The sequence below is a fragment of the Mauremys mutica genome, chromosome 1 (genome assembly GCF_020497125.1).
Source record: "Mauremys mutica isolate MM-2020 ecotype Southern chromosome 1, ASM2049712v1, whole genome shotgun sequence".
NCBI lineage: Eukaryota > Metazoa > Chordata > Testudines > Geoemydidae > Mauremys > Mauremys mutica.
In genome coordinates this window covers 318,887,696-318,904,998 of record NC_059072.1, presented here as the reverse complement: position 1 = coordinate 318,904,998, position 17,303 = coordinate 318,887,696, and the positions used below count along the sequence as shown (strand labels likewise).

Here is a 17,303-nt window from a genome sequence, read left to right as displayed (position 1 = left end):
CCAGTACCCAAACAGTGGCCCTGCGCTCCCTTGTCCCCAAGGTCCCGCCCCACGCATCGCCCTTTGTTCCCGAGGCCCTGCCCCCTGCCGCTCGCCGTACAGCGGGTAAAACGAGGGCGGGCCAGGGCCCATTCCCGCGCCACTGCCTCAGGACTCCCCAATTTGGCCACATCTTTCCTGTCACGCCTGGGTCTCAGCACTGCGCGCGGGGCTCCAGCTCCGGGCTCAGCGGCATGCAGGCGTGACGTCCGACCGAGCCCAGCCCCGCTAACACGCCCCAGGCCGGTGTAACGACACCCACACACCGGCCTTTTCTGCAACCGCCTCGCGCCGCCGCCGGGACCCACTGTTCCCAGCAGCCTCCCCACGCAAAGCTGCGGCTGCGCACGAGTCAGCGGCGTGGCCCTGGGGCCAGGGTCCCCACCCCGTGTCCTGCCCCTGGCGCGGCTCTTCCCCGCGCTCGGAAACCCCGCAGGCTCCGCCCCGGCCCCGCGCAATCTTCCCGAGCCCAACACCTGCAGCAGCGCCGCAACCTGCGCGCGCGCTCACGACCTAGCCCCGCCCCCTGCCGCTGGCCCGCCCTGCGCAGTCTCACTGCGTTTCTTGCGTGTGACGTAGAGCGCTGCGCTGGGAGCGGAAGTGAGGTCATCAGCGCAGGCGGAAGCAGTGACGGTTCGGGTGTGAGGGGGCCGAGATGGTGAGTTCGGGGTGAGGGTGCAGGGCCCCGGGGGCGCTTCGGCCGCTGCCGGGGGCGGGGAAGGTGGCGCGTGGGCCCTGCGCGCCGCCGCGGCCCTGTCGCCCCAGTGCGGGGCTGGCCGCGAGGGGCGGCGGGGCTGTGCTGAGTCATAGGGGCGGCCGGGCCCCGCGTTAACAGTGGCGGGGAGGCGGCTCGTGCGCTGCGGCTCTGTGCCTGGGAGCAGCGGCGAGTGGGGGTGAATCGGAAGCGCGAATCGGCCCCGCCAGCAGCAGCTCGTTCCCGCCCGGCAGCCTCTCCGCTTCCCCCCCCCCCCCCCGCCGACCCCTTCCTGCAGTGTCACGGTCGCCATGGCACCAGACCCCCCCCCACACACACACACCCCGTGCGATCAGTATCTCAGGGATGGGAATATCTGCTAGATTATCCCCCTTCCCCCACTGGGATGGTTTCCTACTCCGCATCGCTAACCCCGGCTCCAGAATATGAGAGTTTGATTTAATGTCACTAGGCGGGTGAGGCGGAGTTAAGGTTTTTTATTTGCCTTCTGGTTTCTGAGCTTTTAGGGTGCATTTGAGGGCGTGTTAAAGCTTGGCTCGGCAGCCGTGAGGGCTAGATGATTACTTCCAAGCAATGAAAGCTGAGGTTTTTACAGAATTATTTGACTCTAGGAGTTGGGGCTTTAAGAAGAACACCAAATATTGCAAGACTTGTGATAGAGTGGCAAGAGTTGCCAATGCCTCCTGCTATTCCTTTCCCATGAGTTTGTAATGATTAATGTTTAGATATCCACCCCTGCTTTTGGTACAAGGTCATGCACTTAGGGACTAACAAGAAGAATTTTTGCTATAAATTGGGATCATATCAGTTAGAGGTGACAGAAAAGAAAGATGGTTATATTGATTCATCACAAGGTGACTTTGAGCTGCAAACATGATGTGGCTGTGAAAAAGGCTCATGCAATTCTAGGATGCATCAGGCAAGATATTTCCAGTAGAGATAGGGGAGTGTTATTACCATTGTACAAAGCACTGCTGAGTCCTCATCTGGAATAGTGTGCGTAATTCTGGTCTCCCATGTTTAAGAAGGAGGAATTCAAACTGGAACTGGTGCAGAGAACGGCTACTAGGATGATCAGAGGAATGGAGAACCTGCCTTACAAGAGAAGACTTAAGGATCTTGGCTTGTTTAGCCTAACATAATGAAGGATGAGGGGAGACATGGTTGCTCTCTATAAATACATCCGAGGGATAAATACCAGGGAGGGGGAGAGAGAAGTTATTTAAGTTAAGGGCCAATGCTGGCAAAAGAACAAATGGATGTAGACTGGTTATCAATACATTTAGGCTTGAAATTAGATAAAGGTTTCCAACTATCTGAGGAGTGAAGTTCTGGAATGGTTTTCCAAAGGAAGTAGTGTGGGCAAATAACCTAACTTGATTTAAGACTCAGAGGGGTAGCCATGTTAGTCTGGATTTGTAAAAGCAGCAAAGAGTCCTGTGGCACCTTATAGACTAACAGACGTATTGGAGCATGAGCTTTCGTGGGTGAATACCCACTTTGTCGGATGCATGTAGTGGAAATTTCCAGAGGCAGGTATTTATTTATTTATTATTGCATATTTATACCTGCCTCTGGAAATTTCCACTACATGCATCCGACGAAGTGGTATTCACCCACGAAAGCTCATGCTCCAATACGTCTGTTAGTCTGTAAGGTGCCACAGGACTCTTTGTTGTTTTTACTTGATTTAAGACTGCTCACAGAGGGGATGGTATGATGAGATTGCCCACAATGACATAATGGCTTCTCCACGCGGTGGTTGTTACCAAATATCTCCAATGACCCGAGGTGGGGCACTAAAATGGGAGGGCTCTGAGTTACTACAGAGAATTCTTTCCCAGGTTTCTGCTGGAGCCTATGTAACTTGAATTCTTTAAATCAAGATTTGAAGATGTTAGTAACTCAGCCAGGGGTTATGGGCCTACTACAGAAGTGAGTGGATGAGGTTCTGTGGCCTGCAGTATGTAGGAGGATAGACTAGCTCAGTGTTTCTCAATATTTTTATGCTGGTGACCACCTTTATATGTTTTTTAAAAAAAAGCGTGCCCCCTCCCCCCCACACCCACACTTGAAAAAATTGTGACCACCTACATTAAGCTTGTGCTTCGGCCCAGGGCAGCATGGGTGAAGCCGAAGCCTGAGCCCCACCACCTGAGGCTGAAGCATGTAACTTCACAGGGCCCCTACAGTTGCCCTACTTGCTATCCCCCTAAACCTGTCCCAGGACCCTCTTGTGAGTCGCGACCCCCAGGTTGAAAAACACTGGACTAGATGGTCAGGATGATCCCTCCTGGCCTTAAAGTGGAAGGCTATGAAGCAATAGCAGTACTCGATATGTTTCACTCTTGGGAATATTTCTGGCTCTTCGGCCTTTATTTACTTTATTTCATCCTATTGTTTTCTAGTCATTCCCTCTTAATACAATAATAATTCCTCCTGTATATTCATATTCCAAATGTGTGGTGGTAGTGCAAGTAGGCGCCATTGGGCTAAACACTACGTTCACATGGTAGGAAACAGTCCCTGTCCAAAGATCTTACTGTTTAAATAGACAAGTCAGGCAGTGTGAGAGGGGAAACTGAGGCACAGATAGGTGAGGTGGCTTGTCCAAGGTCTCAGTAGCTGAATGGCAGAGCTGGGAATAGAGCCCAGATCTCCTGAGTACCAGTCCAGTTTTCTAATTGCTAGATGACACTGCATTTATTTAACTGTTTTATGTCTCCCTGAAAGTCAATGCCTTCAATCCCTCCCCCTAATAAATACATACATACATACATTTTGTTGATCTTCCCTGAGTTCCCTCTAATTTGTTACTATGTCTCTGAGGTAACAAGATGTTTAAACTGAATTGAATACAAAATTCCCCAGACAGCTACACCAGTCAAGCCCTATAAAGTCCAACTATCATCTACCTTCTTTATTACCCTTTGCATAAAGAAAAATAGCAATTGCCATGTCTGATCATTGGTTCAGTATTTTCCACCTGACAGAGGCTAGAAACAGATGCTTCAGAGAAGAGTGCAATTGTAGTGGACAATTACAGAGTAATCTCATAGAAGTTTCTTCCTAAACCCTAGTTGATGGCACAGTCACTTTCATATTTGTGTTATAGTAGTGCCCAGAAGCCCCAATCAGGATTGGGACCCAGTTTAGGTAGGTGCTGTCATACACATAGTAAAAGAGCGTTAAGTTCTTTTTGTTCTGCCTTAGCAAGTTTTGAGGAGCAAACAGCATGATATTACACTATTCCAAGAGATCTAAGCACTGCTGAATCATTCAAGGTGTCCTAATTAAATGGAATTTATCGTCTCAGTTAAAAATCAGTCACCCTGAAGACTAAGGCTTGGGCATATGTAGTTTTAAAGAGACATCAAACAGCTCAATGAATAACTCTCTTTTGGTATAAGGACCAAAAAAGAGTAAAATCTAAATGTTCATTTGCCAGAGTTAACAGAAGCGCTGAATGGGGCCTAATTCTGTAAAAGTAATCCTTGCTTTTTGTTTCAGAATTCCAGAGGAGTTGGATCTCAGCTTAAGGATAGCATCCCAATTGCCGAATTTTCAGCTAGTGGAGCATTTGGAGGTCATGATATTCTACGCAGAGGGTATGCCTTGTCTGCCTCCTAATATACTGTACCATAACCAAATTGAAATTCTAAGTATGTAGGAAGAAAGTTTATATGTATTATGCACCTGTTTTAGAACATACGCTTCTTGGCCATATACTTTATATCAAAAGATATGTCTAGTCCAGTGGTCCTCAACCTATTTACCATTGTGGGCTGCATATGCAGCTCTCTGTGTGTTATGTGGGCCACATCCACACAATATATATACTACCTGTATATCTACATGGGCTGCAGCTGTGTGCTGATTGGGGTGCTGGTTAAGAACCACTGGTGTAGTCATTTTACGTATAATTATAGTAGGAGCATTATGTGTCAAGAGCTTGTTTCCTATGAAACGTTGCTCTTAGAAGCAAATAATAAATACAGACAGCTGTGTAATTAGTGATCTGTATAAGAATGCACCTTTAAACAACTGATAGAAAAAGCTTAATTTCCATCCCTGCTCATATATGAACTGTTCTTGAAGAAAATAGTTGAACGTGCTTTTTTAATGTTGGCCAAAATGATTGACCTTAGCTACTAATGACACATGAAATAGAATTAACAATGTGGAAAATGGCCTAATATTATTACACTACATGGTAACGTTTCAGATGGTTGGTGGTCAGAACCATATCTGTATACACACATGTATATAAAATATACATCTAGAATAGAAGTATAAATACTTCTGTTGAAATTTAAAATGCTTATCAGACTGATTCAGAAAAAAAATCCAAGGCTTGCATGTACACTATAGTCAGGAAATTAAGTACCATGTTGTGACGTTCAACCTAGACTGGTAAGGGTTGTGTCACCAACTGCTCTACAACTGAGAGTGCCTTAAATGCTATGTTGCTATGGCCCACTGCCCTGATATCTACAGCCAGCCTTGCAAGCATGCAGGTCGCACCCTGGCTTCCACCATCCAGTTACTTTTTTGCAGAGTGACCCCAGTGCCTTCCCAATCCTGAATTTCCACAGAACCATCTACCATTACCACAATCTGCTGAGGTTCCCAGAATTGTGAGTTACCCCTTTCAGCCTCAGCAGGACAGTGTGTTGCTACTGCTAAGCTGTGTGACAACTCCCTGACACACCAGCTTGTCCGCCTTGCCATCAGACTCTTTAGGACTCTTATCCAAACCTTGCTTTGCAGGAAACAATCGGTGAACTCCCAAGCTTCCCAGAGCCATCGCTGTGCTGTGTCCAGCCCTCCTGAACATTCACAGAGTAGTCGTTTGTTGCTCCTTTAAAAAGACAATTCACTGCAACTCATTAGTTCATGGTGGGGAGGCGGGTTACAAATGCTCCTATTTCAATCACAGCACTGGTGTGGTAAAAGTAAAACAAGGTCATTAAACAAAAAGTCATTGGTTTAAGTTATACCAGGTATAAGGAATAAAGATGGAAAGGATTACAAGGAAATAAAAGTGAAAACACGCTTCTAAGACTAAAACCTGGTTTAAGTCTCTTGTTCAAAGAAGTGTTTCTCACCAAGGGGATGTTTACACTTCAGTGTAAGATCAGGGTTCAAACTCAGGCTCAAACCTAATCACACCTGTATACACACAAATTGTGCTAACCCAGGGCTCGGACCCTGGGTCCCAAGACCTCACGGGGTGGCGGGTCCAAGCCTCAGTCAAACCATGACCCCATGTTCAAGCCCTATTGCTTTGTAGCGTAGACATAGCCCCAGTAGACTTGTGCTCTGGGAGTCTGCCAAAAGTATCCCACAGGCTGACTTTTTTTTATATTCTGAACCAGTTGAGTGGACAGTCTAGTTTTGCCATGCTGCACTATGGGGAAAGGACTAAAGTGGCCACATTTTGGGAGGGTGCTTGGAAGACTTGGATATAAGTGGTTAAACTCGGGCCTGCATAATGCAGTGTAAACACTGGAACCCCAGGTTAAGACCCAGGGTTCACCAATTCCTAACCTGTGATTACAAATGAGTGTAGATGCTCAAGCCTTAGGTTAACAAACCCAGGGTCTGCTAACTTGAGGTCTTCTAATTCCGGGCTTACGTTGTAGTATAGACATACTTGAAGTCTGTTTTCCAGTATGGCTAACCAGACTTTCTGGTGAGGACTCTTCACAGAGCTTAAAGTTCCTTTGCCGCCTCAGGTGAAGGGTAATTTAGGGGTTCACTCCCCCTCTATAATCTGGTAAATTTTTGAAATGTATTCTTCTGAAATGTATTCCTAGATACATTTCCTTTTCCCTGCTGTGTGTGAATGCCATGGTGCCTCCTGCAGACTGTATGCTGTCTTCTCCTCCACTGGTGACTTTTACAGTGTAAATGATGTCTGCTTGCAGCTTCTCATACAAATGAATAGGGCATTGAATTTGGCCACACCGGGCCTTTTTCCTTTGTTTGGGGCAGGGCTTTGGAGCAGAGCACGGAGCAGTGGAGCTGCAGGTTTTTGCCTGGAGCTGGAGCAGAGATAGAGAGCTCCAAGGCCCTGGTTTGGGGAAAACCTGTTTAAACCAGGCACGTCAGGGGGTTTGACACACACCTTTTAGTCATATATTTCCAGCCTATCTGTAAAGTTCTTCAAGGGTTGACCGTACATACATCACACAAGAATATTAACGATCAGTGAGTTAGTAGTTTTCCAGTAACATATTACATTACAGCTTTTAGCTACAGATTGTAATACTAGTGAGTTGGGGTACACTGAATTGATCAGGGCAGCTGAAATTCATTGCTGGGTACCAGGCAGACCCTTGTCTTTTGGCACAAGGATGCTCTTAGGGTCACACATGTAGATTATCCATAAGTTAACCAATAATAACAGGGTGTATTCAGGTATTCAAGTTAAATTTGTCTTCTGTTTGTTAGCTGGAGCTGGGGGAAGAAAAAACATGACTGCTCTTATGTTAAGCATGAAGATGAAGCAGAAAAAGACTGAAGTTCTTGTACAGGTTTTTTCCTTGTTCTAAATGAGCACTAATTATAGCAGCTTGATGTTTGTATCTGGAATTAATGTCAGACTAGAAATTGGTGCATTGATTTTTGATTCTTGTGTGACTTAATAAAAAAGTTTGTTGTTTTTTTTATACATTTCTAGCTTTACAAGTGTAAAAAATGAACTTTTGCCCAGCCATCCTTTGGAACTGTCAGAAAAAAATGTAAGTGCAATGCTGAATTTGATAACCTTTTAATGCTTTCCTACGATCAGCTAGTTACAAAGTTTAAGGGCCATTGTTACTGTTAACTTCTTGACAAGTGTAATTTCAGTGCATCTCAGTCAGGAATAAAGTGGCCTAACAGCAGTATTGCTTTAATATAATTTATGTGATTAACATGACATTTCATTATGAATTTTGGCAGGTGGGGGTAATAGCTGAAAGAACTGCTAGGGTTTATCAGCACAGGAGATTTGATGCAGTAGAACTAAACATTTCAGGACATGTACTTTTGGGTTCATTTTAGTAATATACCAAAATATTACTCCTGTATTATGCTGAAATGGATATGGTTGTTCTTATTGCTGTAGAAGTTTATAAACGCTACAAATAGCATTAATAGCAAAGAAACTAAAATCTTTGCTTGGTATGTCATAAGCCCCACTTTTAAATAGTAAAAGACACTGGCAAGGCTAATGTAGTAAGCTAAAGAAGTAAAGCCGGGGGAGGTATAGTTAATATTTTTCTTCTGGACTTCTGATGAAAATTACAGAAACCAACTAGACCTTTGATGTTTTGCCTAGAGATGGTATCCTGTCCTGTAACTTATACTTCTGCTTGTTTGTGCTAAATATCTTCTTTAGGAACATTAGTGGCTCTTACACAAATATATTGTTATCATAAACATTACAAGTATAACTTCTGCATATTAAGAAAATAAAATCAGGAAAAATCACAATCTTCTGTCACTGAATGTGCTGCTGCTATCAGTAGCATCAATGCAAAACCTGGAGCCAAACCCCACACTAAATACTGCAAATACATGCAGAATGATTTTTAGTTTATACTTCAAAAGTTTATTTGGCCAGTCAAAACATCTTTTGTTATCAGAAAACAGTACCTATTAAGTAGGTATCCATACACTATATTTCTTGTTATTGATTAGTCCCAAAGGACTCAGTAAGGAATCAAGACTCAGCACTTGCTTTCCTAAATGATTTAAAACACTGGGACTCATGTACAAGATATTTAACAAAAATAAATATCTGCTGAGATCTTATATAAAGTAATTTCATTATACTGGAAATAGGAAAAGTTTGCCAAATATAGGCTTCTTATTTTTTTAATGATAGAAAAAAAAAAGTTACTCTTCTTGTCAGTTTATAAGGCCTGCCATGGATTCTTTTAGGCCAAGATGCTTTGCTTTCCCCTTTCTGGGCTACTAATATTTTAATAATTTCTTGAAATTGCTTAGTGATACTTCAGAGTAATGCACAACTACTCCACTTGGTGGAGTCCAATGTATTCTGCTTGCCAAAAATAACAAAATACAGCTTTAGCCAGTGGCAAGCAGCATGTAATGCATTATTTTAAAATTAGATTTTCTTTCTCAGTTGCTTAAAACAAATGAGTTAATATGTTGGCAGTTTTCTTACATATTGAGGTTTATAAATCTAGCAACCTATTTACTGCCTTTTTTTTTTTTTGCTGACGATGACTTCCATATGCATGTTCATTGAAGTATAATTTTACGAATATATTTTCTATGGATATAATTAAATGCAGCTTTTAAAAAAAAATCTTTTGATAGTTTCAGCTAAACCAAGATAAAATGAACTTATCAACTCTGAGAAATATTCAAGGACTCCATGCACCGCTAAAGCTGCAAATGGAATTCAAAGCAGCAAAGCAGGTAGGCATTTTTAACTATTCTAGTAATATGAATTGCCTCAGTTAAGTTATAGACATATCTGCAAACGTGCTTTTTAAAAAACATTTGTTTCTTTCAAATACATTAGATAACAGCTGTTAATCTTTTATACATTTTTCAAGCAAACTCCAAGCAGAACTGGCTTTATTGCTTATGATAAAACTAACGCTGCTTATTTGAAACATTCAGAGTTCTGTTATCACAGCAAATTCCAGGTGAAGTGAAGCTGAACTTCTTAAGTCTTGCATGAGATTCTCCCATCCTGCAGGCATTGGGAGGAGGACTACAGGAATGGAAGTTATATCCCTGATTTCCTTCTCCAAGACCAATGTTGTTTCTGGCAAACCTCCTGAGGGTTCACAGGAAGGGAACTCTGCTCCTGCAGACTAAAGGAGTTTGGAGGGCTGGTGCGTACAAGGAGATGGGGGAGAGATCAGGGCAGTAAAACCCTGTGTGCCCCCCACCCACCCCTATCAGCCCTTCTTTGTAAGCTGTGAGAAGTTCATTGGGGGCCAGTGAATGTATTTGAGGTAATTAAAGACTGACAAGCCTGTTTGGGCTTGTTTGCAGCTAAGGCACCTACTACAGATGTGTGTTGAGGTAATAGGGAACTACCCCATCCTAAGGGTTAGGTGTTGGCCCACAACAAGCCTCACAAGATTTGCTGTGGGTTTCCTGCCCTGCAAACACCAGAAGACCTACAAGAAATGCTGAAATTTTTCCTGCTCTCACCCAGTCACTCCTCCCTGCAGATCTGAGATCTGTTGGAGGAGAGCCTTTCTCCCACAGCTTCTTGCATATCTGGCAGGAGGAGAGAGTGGTGAGAGCAAAGAGACATTTTCCTCCCTACATGTGGATTGCCTTAGTTATGCAGGAGAGAAGAAATTCTTGTGACCTTAGGATACTTGTTGGCCTTTGCTTGTTGTCTTTAATGTTCTTAGAAGATAATATGAACTCTCACCACTGATATGTGCCTGTGTGTATGTGATATGTACCTTAGCTTTACCTTTTTACAGCATTAGTATTGGAACTGATTAAAGTGCAGCTGTACTAGCAAATATTATGGATAATTACAAATCCAGTATATCCACAAGCAAGGGACAGCTACACTTTGTTACATGTAAAAACCAAGTACTCACAATAACTTACCATAAAGTTTTTCTATGTCAAAGGCAGTTGTGAATACAAGTATGCTGCTGTCCGATGTGCATCTTGTGATCTGAGCTTTTTACTTGTCATCTTAGTCAGTTGCCTTACTACATACTCAGTGATATGCACAGAGCCTTCCTTCCTCCACAATCATATGGTGGTCTGATGGTGCATATGACATAAACCTGTCCTTTTGAGCAAGAGCCAATCTCAAGTTTTGTTGTTGTTGATTTGTATTATTGTAGTGCCTAGGAGCCCTAATCATGGACCAAGTCCTCATTAAGGATGCTTCTAGAGGAGATTGGAGAAATTATGTTCATAATCTAAATTTAACCTAAATGACTCTTAGGGAGGGCCATATAAGTTCATTAAAATAATGGTATAGCCTGTTGACGTGCTTTTTACTCTCTTTTGATATATGGATTGAAAAAATAAAATTGAAAATACATTTCAATAATTTGGTTAGCTAATTTATGTTTACTAATCTTGTAACTCTCAAGCTGTCACTCAAGATAAAGATACTTTGTAGTGACCATTCACAGATATTCAGCAGAAAACGGGGCATATTTTTCTACGGAAAACTGTTTTTCATGATAGCGCATTCTGATGTTTTGATCCCATGCCCTGACTATAGGATGAGGTGCCAGACAGGTCTTGAGACAAATGTGTGGAGTCTAGAATATCTCTACACTCGAGTCTGTGTTATCATTCTGTCATTTCCCAAAGAACAAATTACTTTGCCTGTCACTTTTAATTACAGTCTGGACTTGGGAAGCCTGAATATAGAGAAACCTGCGTTTCTTTCTGACTCTTGCTGTGTTTTCACAGATCCAACGTCTTCCATTTCTGCATAGCTCAAATATAGCGCTGGATACACTGAGAGGAAATGATGAATGCATTGGTTTTGAGGATATTCTTAATGGTAAATATGTTTTCTTTCAAAGATTTTGTAAGCTCTTAAAACTTTCTCAGGGCTAACAGAAAGGTGAGATTTGGGAGCTGTCAAGTTTTTTATTAATTTTAATTTAGAGGTTAGAAAAGGGATATATCAGGAAAAAAATAAATGTGGTGAAGCTGCTTGTTCTCCTGGGGTTATCCTGAAATGTAAAGCAAAATTGTGTCTTGTATTTGGATGTGTAACATATCTCCTAACCCATGTTTTAATAGTAGTGAAAGAGAATAAATGCCAATAAAAATTTAGAAGTGGATTTTATCATCTGGGGCTAAATTATGGAGCCTCAGTATTCCTGGAGGAGTGCTGAAGGGACTGTGCCTCAGAGTGGCCCAGTTTGTACTGTGCATAAAAGGAGCACTGTCTACCCTATCCATTAGGGCAGGGGTCGGCAACCTATGGCACACGTGCCAAAGACGGCACGCCCTCTGCCCTGACTCCTGCACCCTCCTCACACACCACCATCCCCCTGCCCTGACTCTTGCAACCCCCACACATCCCCAGCCCCCCCACACTCCATGCCCTGACTCTTGCAACCCCCACCCCCACCCTGAGCACCAAACAGAAGCTCCTGCACCCTCCCGCCCACATTCCCACCTGCACCCCTCACACCAAATGGGAGCTGCCCAGGTAAGCGCTCCACACCCAAACCTCCTGCCCCAACTCTGAGCCCCCTCCCTCATTCTAGCTCCTGGTCAGACCCTGCACCCCAATCTCCAGCCTGCTCCTTCACCCCCAGCCCTGTGCTCAGTGCACTCGCACCCTCAGCTCAGTGCAGAGAGAGAGGAAGAGAACGGGCTCGAACCAGGGAGAAGTGGGTACTCACTCTATGTGGGCAGGGCCAGGACCCCAGACCAGCAGCAGGCTGATTGGGGCCAGCAGCCAGGACCCCGGCTGACAGGAGCCAGTGGACGGAACCCCAGACCGGCAGCGGGCTGAGCTGCTCAGCCCACTGCCGGTCTGGGGTCCCGGCTGCTGGTCCCACTCAGCCTGCTGCCAGTCTGGGGTTCTGGCTTCCGGCCCCTTGCCAGCTGGGGTCCCGGCCACAGGCCCCGCTCAGCCCGCTGCCGGCCTAGGTGAATGGAACCCCAGGCCGGCAGTGGGCTGGTGGCGTAAGATCAGTATTTTAATTTAATTTTTAAATGAAGCTTCTTAAACATTTTGAAAACCTTGTTTACTTTACATACGACAATAGTTTAGGCCTTGGCTACACTTGCAAATTTGCAGCGCTGCAGCAGGGTGTGAAAACACACCCTCTCCAGCGCTACAAATTGCGGCGCTGCAAAGCGCCAGTGTGGTCAAAGCCCCAGCGCTGGGAGCGCGGCTTCCAGCGCTGTACATTATTCCCCACAGGGAGGTGGAGTACGGACAGCGCTGGGAGAGCGCTCTCCCAGCGCTGGTGCTTTGACTACACTTAGCGCTTCAAAAAGTGCAAGTGTAGCCAAAGCCTCAGTTATATAGACTTACAGAGAGAGTTTCTAAAAAACGTTAAAATGTGTTACTGGCCCGCGAAATCTTAAATTAGAGTGAATAAATGAAGACTCGGCACAGCACTTCTGAAAGGTTGCTGACCCCTACATAAGGGCAAAGTATATTGCTCCCTAATGTGCATTGCCCCCACTCCAATGGTTGATATGAAGGGGGAGTCAGTCTGCCCCCTTGCATAATCTTGCTCCTTGAAGCCCTGTTTAAATGAAGCACCACATGTAGTGTTTGGGTTGCACTTCAGTATGATTGCTGGTTTTTTGGAGGTATTCCATTTGAAGTTCTCATTCTTTTGATAATACTATCTTACCTATTAGACTTGGGCTCTGTCTCTTTCTATACACATGAACCCACTTGAAACTAATATTCACTGTTGCTTTTTAGTGTTGGTTTTTTTAAACTAAATACTGTGTTTTACAAAGTGATGATCAAAGCCTTCTTTTGTCACACATGTTGCTGATATGCCATTTCAACTTAAAACAAAGTTTAAAACTTGTTGTTCTTCTGTCTGTTGTACTTAATTTATTGTCCTAGGTCTTGTATGATGTGTAACTCTCTGGTGCTTGAACATAGCATAGCTTCCCCCTGCCCCTCCTCCTTTTCCCTAGAAAGGAAATCCTTGCCCGGTTTCCTTCCCCCTGGTTGTTGCTTAGAACAGATATTTAAAGGTCGGCAGAACTGCAGAACTTTTCTCAGTAATGAAGATGTGCACATTTGTATAAACCAGCCGTTTTCAAACTTTTTGTACTGGTGACTCCTTTCACACAGCAAGCCTCTGAGCATGACCCCCCTCCTTATAAATTTAAAAATGGGGGAGGGGGGTAATTTAATGTAATGAGGGCTCAGAGCTGTCAACCTCACAGAGCTGACACCTCGCGACCAATATGTATCCACCTTGTGACCTCCTGAGGGATTCCAACCCCCAGTTTGAGAATCCCTGCTATAAACAAATACATCTAGAGGAAATATAGTCATCTTGTCTTAGGATTGTTTCTGTTTCAAAGTGTTACTAACTTTGTAAATATTTTACCGTCTATTTTCTAGACCCATCGCAGAGTGAAGTTATGGGAGAACCACATGTGATGGTGGAATACAAGCTTGGTTTATTGTAACACAAATGTAGTCCGAAACTATTGTTCATGAAAACATTTCTTGTATGTGTCTTTATACTATACTACAGGTTCAGTGTACAATATTAATATTACATTGACACAATGTTTTTGTTAACTTACCCACAGGAGAGCTCTTGCCTTACTTGATGAATAGGCACATTAAATGTTTAAAGTCTATTATGATTTATTCTCTGCTTACTGTCAATATAAATGTCCTACAACTGGGTATTTTAAAACTGTACAAGAAGACGACTCTTCGTATATTGCTCAGGACAATAGCCGCTTAGTTTTTGAAATATTATACATATTCTACAAGAAGTCCAAAAATGCATGTGCATTTTAAAATTGATTACTGTAGGTAAATGCAGGGAATGCATGTTCTTGCAAAAGAACTTTTTGAATATAAAACAGGCATTTTCCACTGAATCTCTTTTGTTCTTGAAATCTTTTAAACATCTAATAAAAAAAATTGCTATAAATGCTGTGGTTTCCAAAATATATTTAATAACTCAAGTCCCTGACCTCCAACCCAAGCAATGTTACTCTCGTCACTTGCAGCCCCTTTAAGGAACCTCAATAGCTCACTGGTAGAAAAGAACCCTGCCACACACATTTGTCTGCCCCAGCTAAGATGTCAGAGATGCTCATTCACTGGAGCTCAGTTGCCCCTTAGGATAGACTTAGACACTTCTCCCTAGGAAGAGTTGGGAGCTGAATTTGGCTTTACCTAGCTACTTTTGAGGGGGGAACCCCTCCTTTGGATTTCACAACAGCCTCACTGGGCACTATTGCTCTGTGGAATTAGAGCTACTGTAGCCCTATTTTGGGCTGACTATGTTCCAGCCTACAGGAAACTTAAAATAACCACTTAGCAACATTTAAGGGAAAAATACCACTGTGGAGAAAAAATGTAAAGTTCAAAATGTTTGTATGAAACAAAGGCACATCTGACAGACTGCATCACAGAAGTGTTACAGTAAGAACATGAATTTTTATTTTACATAACGGCAGAACATAAAATTAAAACTGAACTGACTTGGTTGTAAGTAAACAATCTTATCTGGGGATAACCAAAGGGAGATTCTAAAATTAAAAGCTACACAAATGCATCTTTTATAAATGAATAGCCAGATAAAAGCTGTTTTCTGTAAGTTTAAAGGGTGTTTTTTAATTTAAATTACACAGGCTGTGTTATAATTAACTTTTGAATAGCTTGTATGCATAACGTATTATAAATCCTTGCAAGAAGTTTAGGACAGTTCTCCTGTTAATTCTCTTCCCATACAATGGTCAAAGTGTGTAATGTACATTTTGAGAATGTAACCAGCCTAAATGTTACGGATTGCTGCATCTTTTAGAAGCAGGGTCCTATCGCAAGAATTATGCTCCAGTTTCTGAACTTTCTTCTTAAAAAAAAAAATCAAAAAAAAAATCATCCATTTCAAGACCCAATGATTGCAAAGAAAACCTTCCAAAAATAAGCTTAATGCAATGAAGTCTCCCCAAGTCTGTAAATGGCCTGAAATAGTAATTCTGAGATATGGGAACTGCATCCATTCAGCAGATTTGGATGTTAACTCAATCATAATGTTGAGAATTTAAATGTCAGCTTTGTTCTCTACTCTAGGACTGCTGAATTCTTCCACAGAAATGTGCAGGTACAAGTTAATTCCACAACCCCAAAGTGTCTCCTATGCCGGTCTATGTGCCAAAAGTCCCAACTGTTCCCTACTCCTGTGGGCCAAAACAACCAGCTTCGCTTCCTGCCAGTTCTACAATGCAGTTATGCATTTTTAATACAAAATCTTGCAGCAAATTGAAGAGTGTGGAGGCAGCATGTTACACTCCAGAAGGGATACATTCCTGACTGCATTATTTATTTTCATATTTAACTTAGTAAAAAGAAAAAAACCCTCCAATTTCTAAATTACCCAAGGTGGTTGTGGAATTTCGAGTCTGCTCCACTGGAGAGCTGCAGAAGTCAGGGAGTCTTGTTATAAAAGCAAATTTACGTCAAGTTTGCTGTAGAGTATGTAGGGCCTTGCATGTACATTATCTTCACTTAAGTGAGGTTAAACTGGACAAATGAGTGAACAAAAATAGGCCTGTTCATTTTTTTTTTCTTACTCTTTAGAGTGGTTTTCTGGTCTTCACTGTGGGCAGCCATAATTAGGATATTTGCTGCAAATATCTGGCCCAGCTATTAAGTAACTAGATTTCATGGTGAGGCCTTGGCATAGAGAGAGGAGTAGAAGGAAATAAATGGAGGGGTGAGGACAGTGGTATGGAAGCAGTGAAATGGTAAAGGGAGGGCACAGGTTAAGCAAATAGATTCAAGGTATAGGTTGAGGTGGATAGCCTTCAAGGTAAGGACAAGAAGTGTAAACTTGTGACTTTGGGCAAGGGGGAACCAGGGAAGGGTTTTGAAGAGAGGAGCTGCATTGTCTGATCTATCTCTGAGGAACATCATAATTTTAGCAGCTGTGTTTTGGACAGGGTAGAGGGGGAGTCAAGTTGGTAAGAGAGGTCAGAGGAAGAGGTTAATATGGAAGACGACCAGATAGGGACAAAGGTTTTGGCCCTGGTGACAGGATTTGATTTTTCAATACAGTCCAGAGAAAGAAGTGAAAAGCTAGGAGGAGAAGCATCAAAACTGACACCAGTGTTGTGGGCTAAAGAGCTAGAATGTATGGCTGGTTCAACTACTTCCCTCTTTATATTTTATCTTACAATCAAATCACATTTGCTAGAGTAAGCTTTCTGCCTGGCAGACAAGCTAAACTAGTTCTGTATCCTCTAAGATTGGCTAGCCTTTCACAGTTTAAATGGACAGTAAAAATGTTATTCCAAAATGCTGTTTTGCTTAGATAAGGGTGTTTGCATATGTGATCTCCAGTCAATTAACTTGTGTCAAGTACATACTATTTTATATCACTCACTGCAAAAGAAATTAAATATGTTGGTGGCTTGAGCTGCTTCTAAATATTATTCCAGCAATTGTATTGCTTTGTGCATGCTTGTCTGTCAAAAAAACAAGATCCAAACGTTTAGAAGACTAGACAGATCTCTGCTTTATTAACTTACAGCAAAAAGGTGCTTGCATTTATACAAAACTATTTCATTTGTCTAATCACTCAATTGCTACAAAATTTAAGGTTTTATTATTAATGTATAGTACAGGAGTGCCTGGAGGCCTCAACCCGTCTCGTGTCTCATGCTATATACTGAATAAATATGAGAAATGATTTTACATAAATGTTGGCATAATTTCCTGTTTATTTCAGTGTAAGTGCTATATTCACCAGAAACATGTTGCATCTCCATATAGACACAAGTCCACAAAACATGGTTTTATACATTTTGTGTGCTGCAAGACTGACATAAAATGTTCCATTCT

General features: G+C 42.8%; 1 protein-coding gene across 1 annotated transcript; it reads left to right on the top strand.

The window, feature by feature from the left end:
- Positions 1-552: 552 nt before the first annotated feature.
- On the top strand, positions 553-17,162 carry LOC123370325 (proteasome maturation protein). Its single transcript, XM_045016783.1, has 6 exons — positions 553-697; positions 4,265-4,362; positions 7,440-7,500; positions 9,089-9,190; positions 11,186-11,279; positions 13,839-17,162. The coding sequence occupies exons 1-6, from the start codon at positions 695-697 to the stop codon at positions 13,904-13,906; spliced, it is 426 nt and encodes a 141-aa protein (XP_044872718.1). The 5' UTR covers positions 553-694; the 3' UTR covers positions 13,907-17,162.
- Positions 17,163-17,303: the final 141 nt, after the last annotated feature.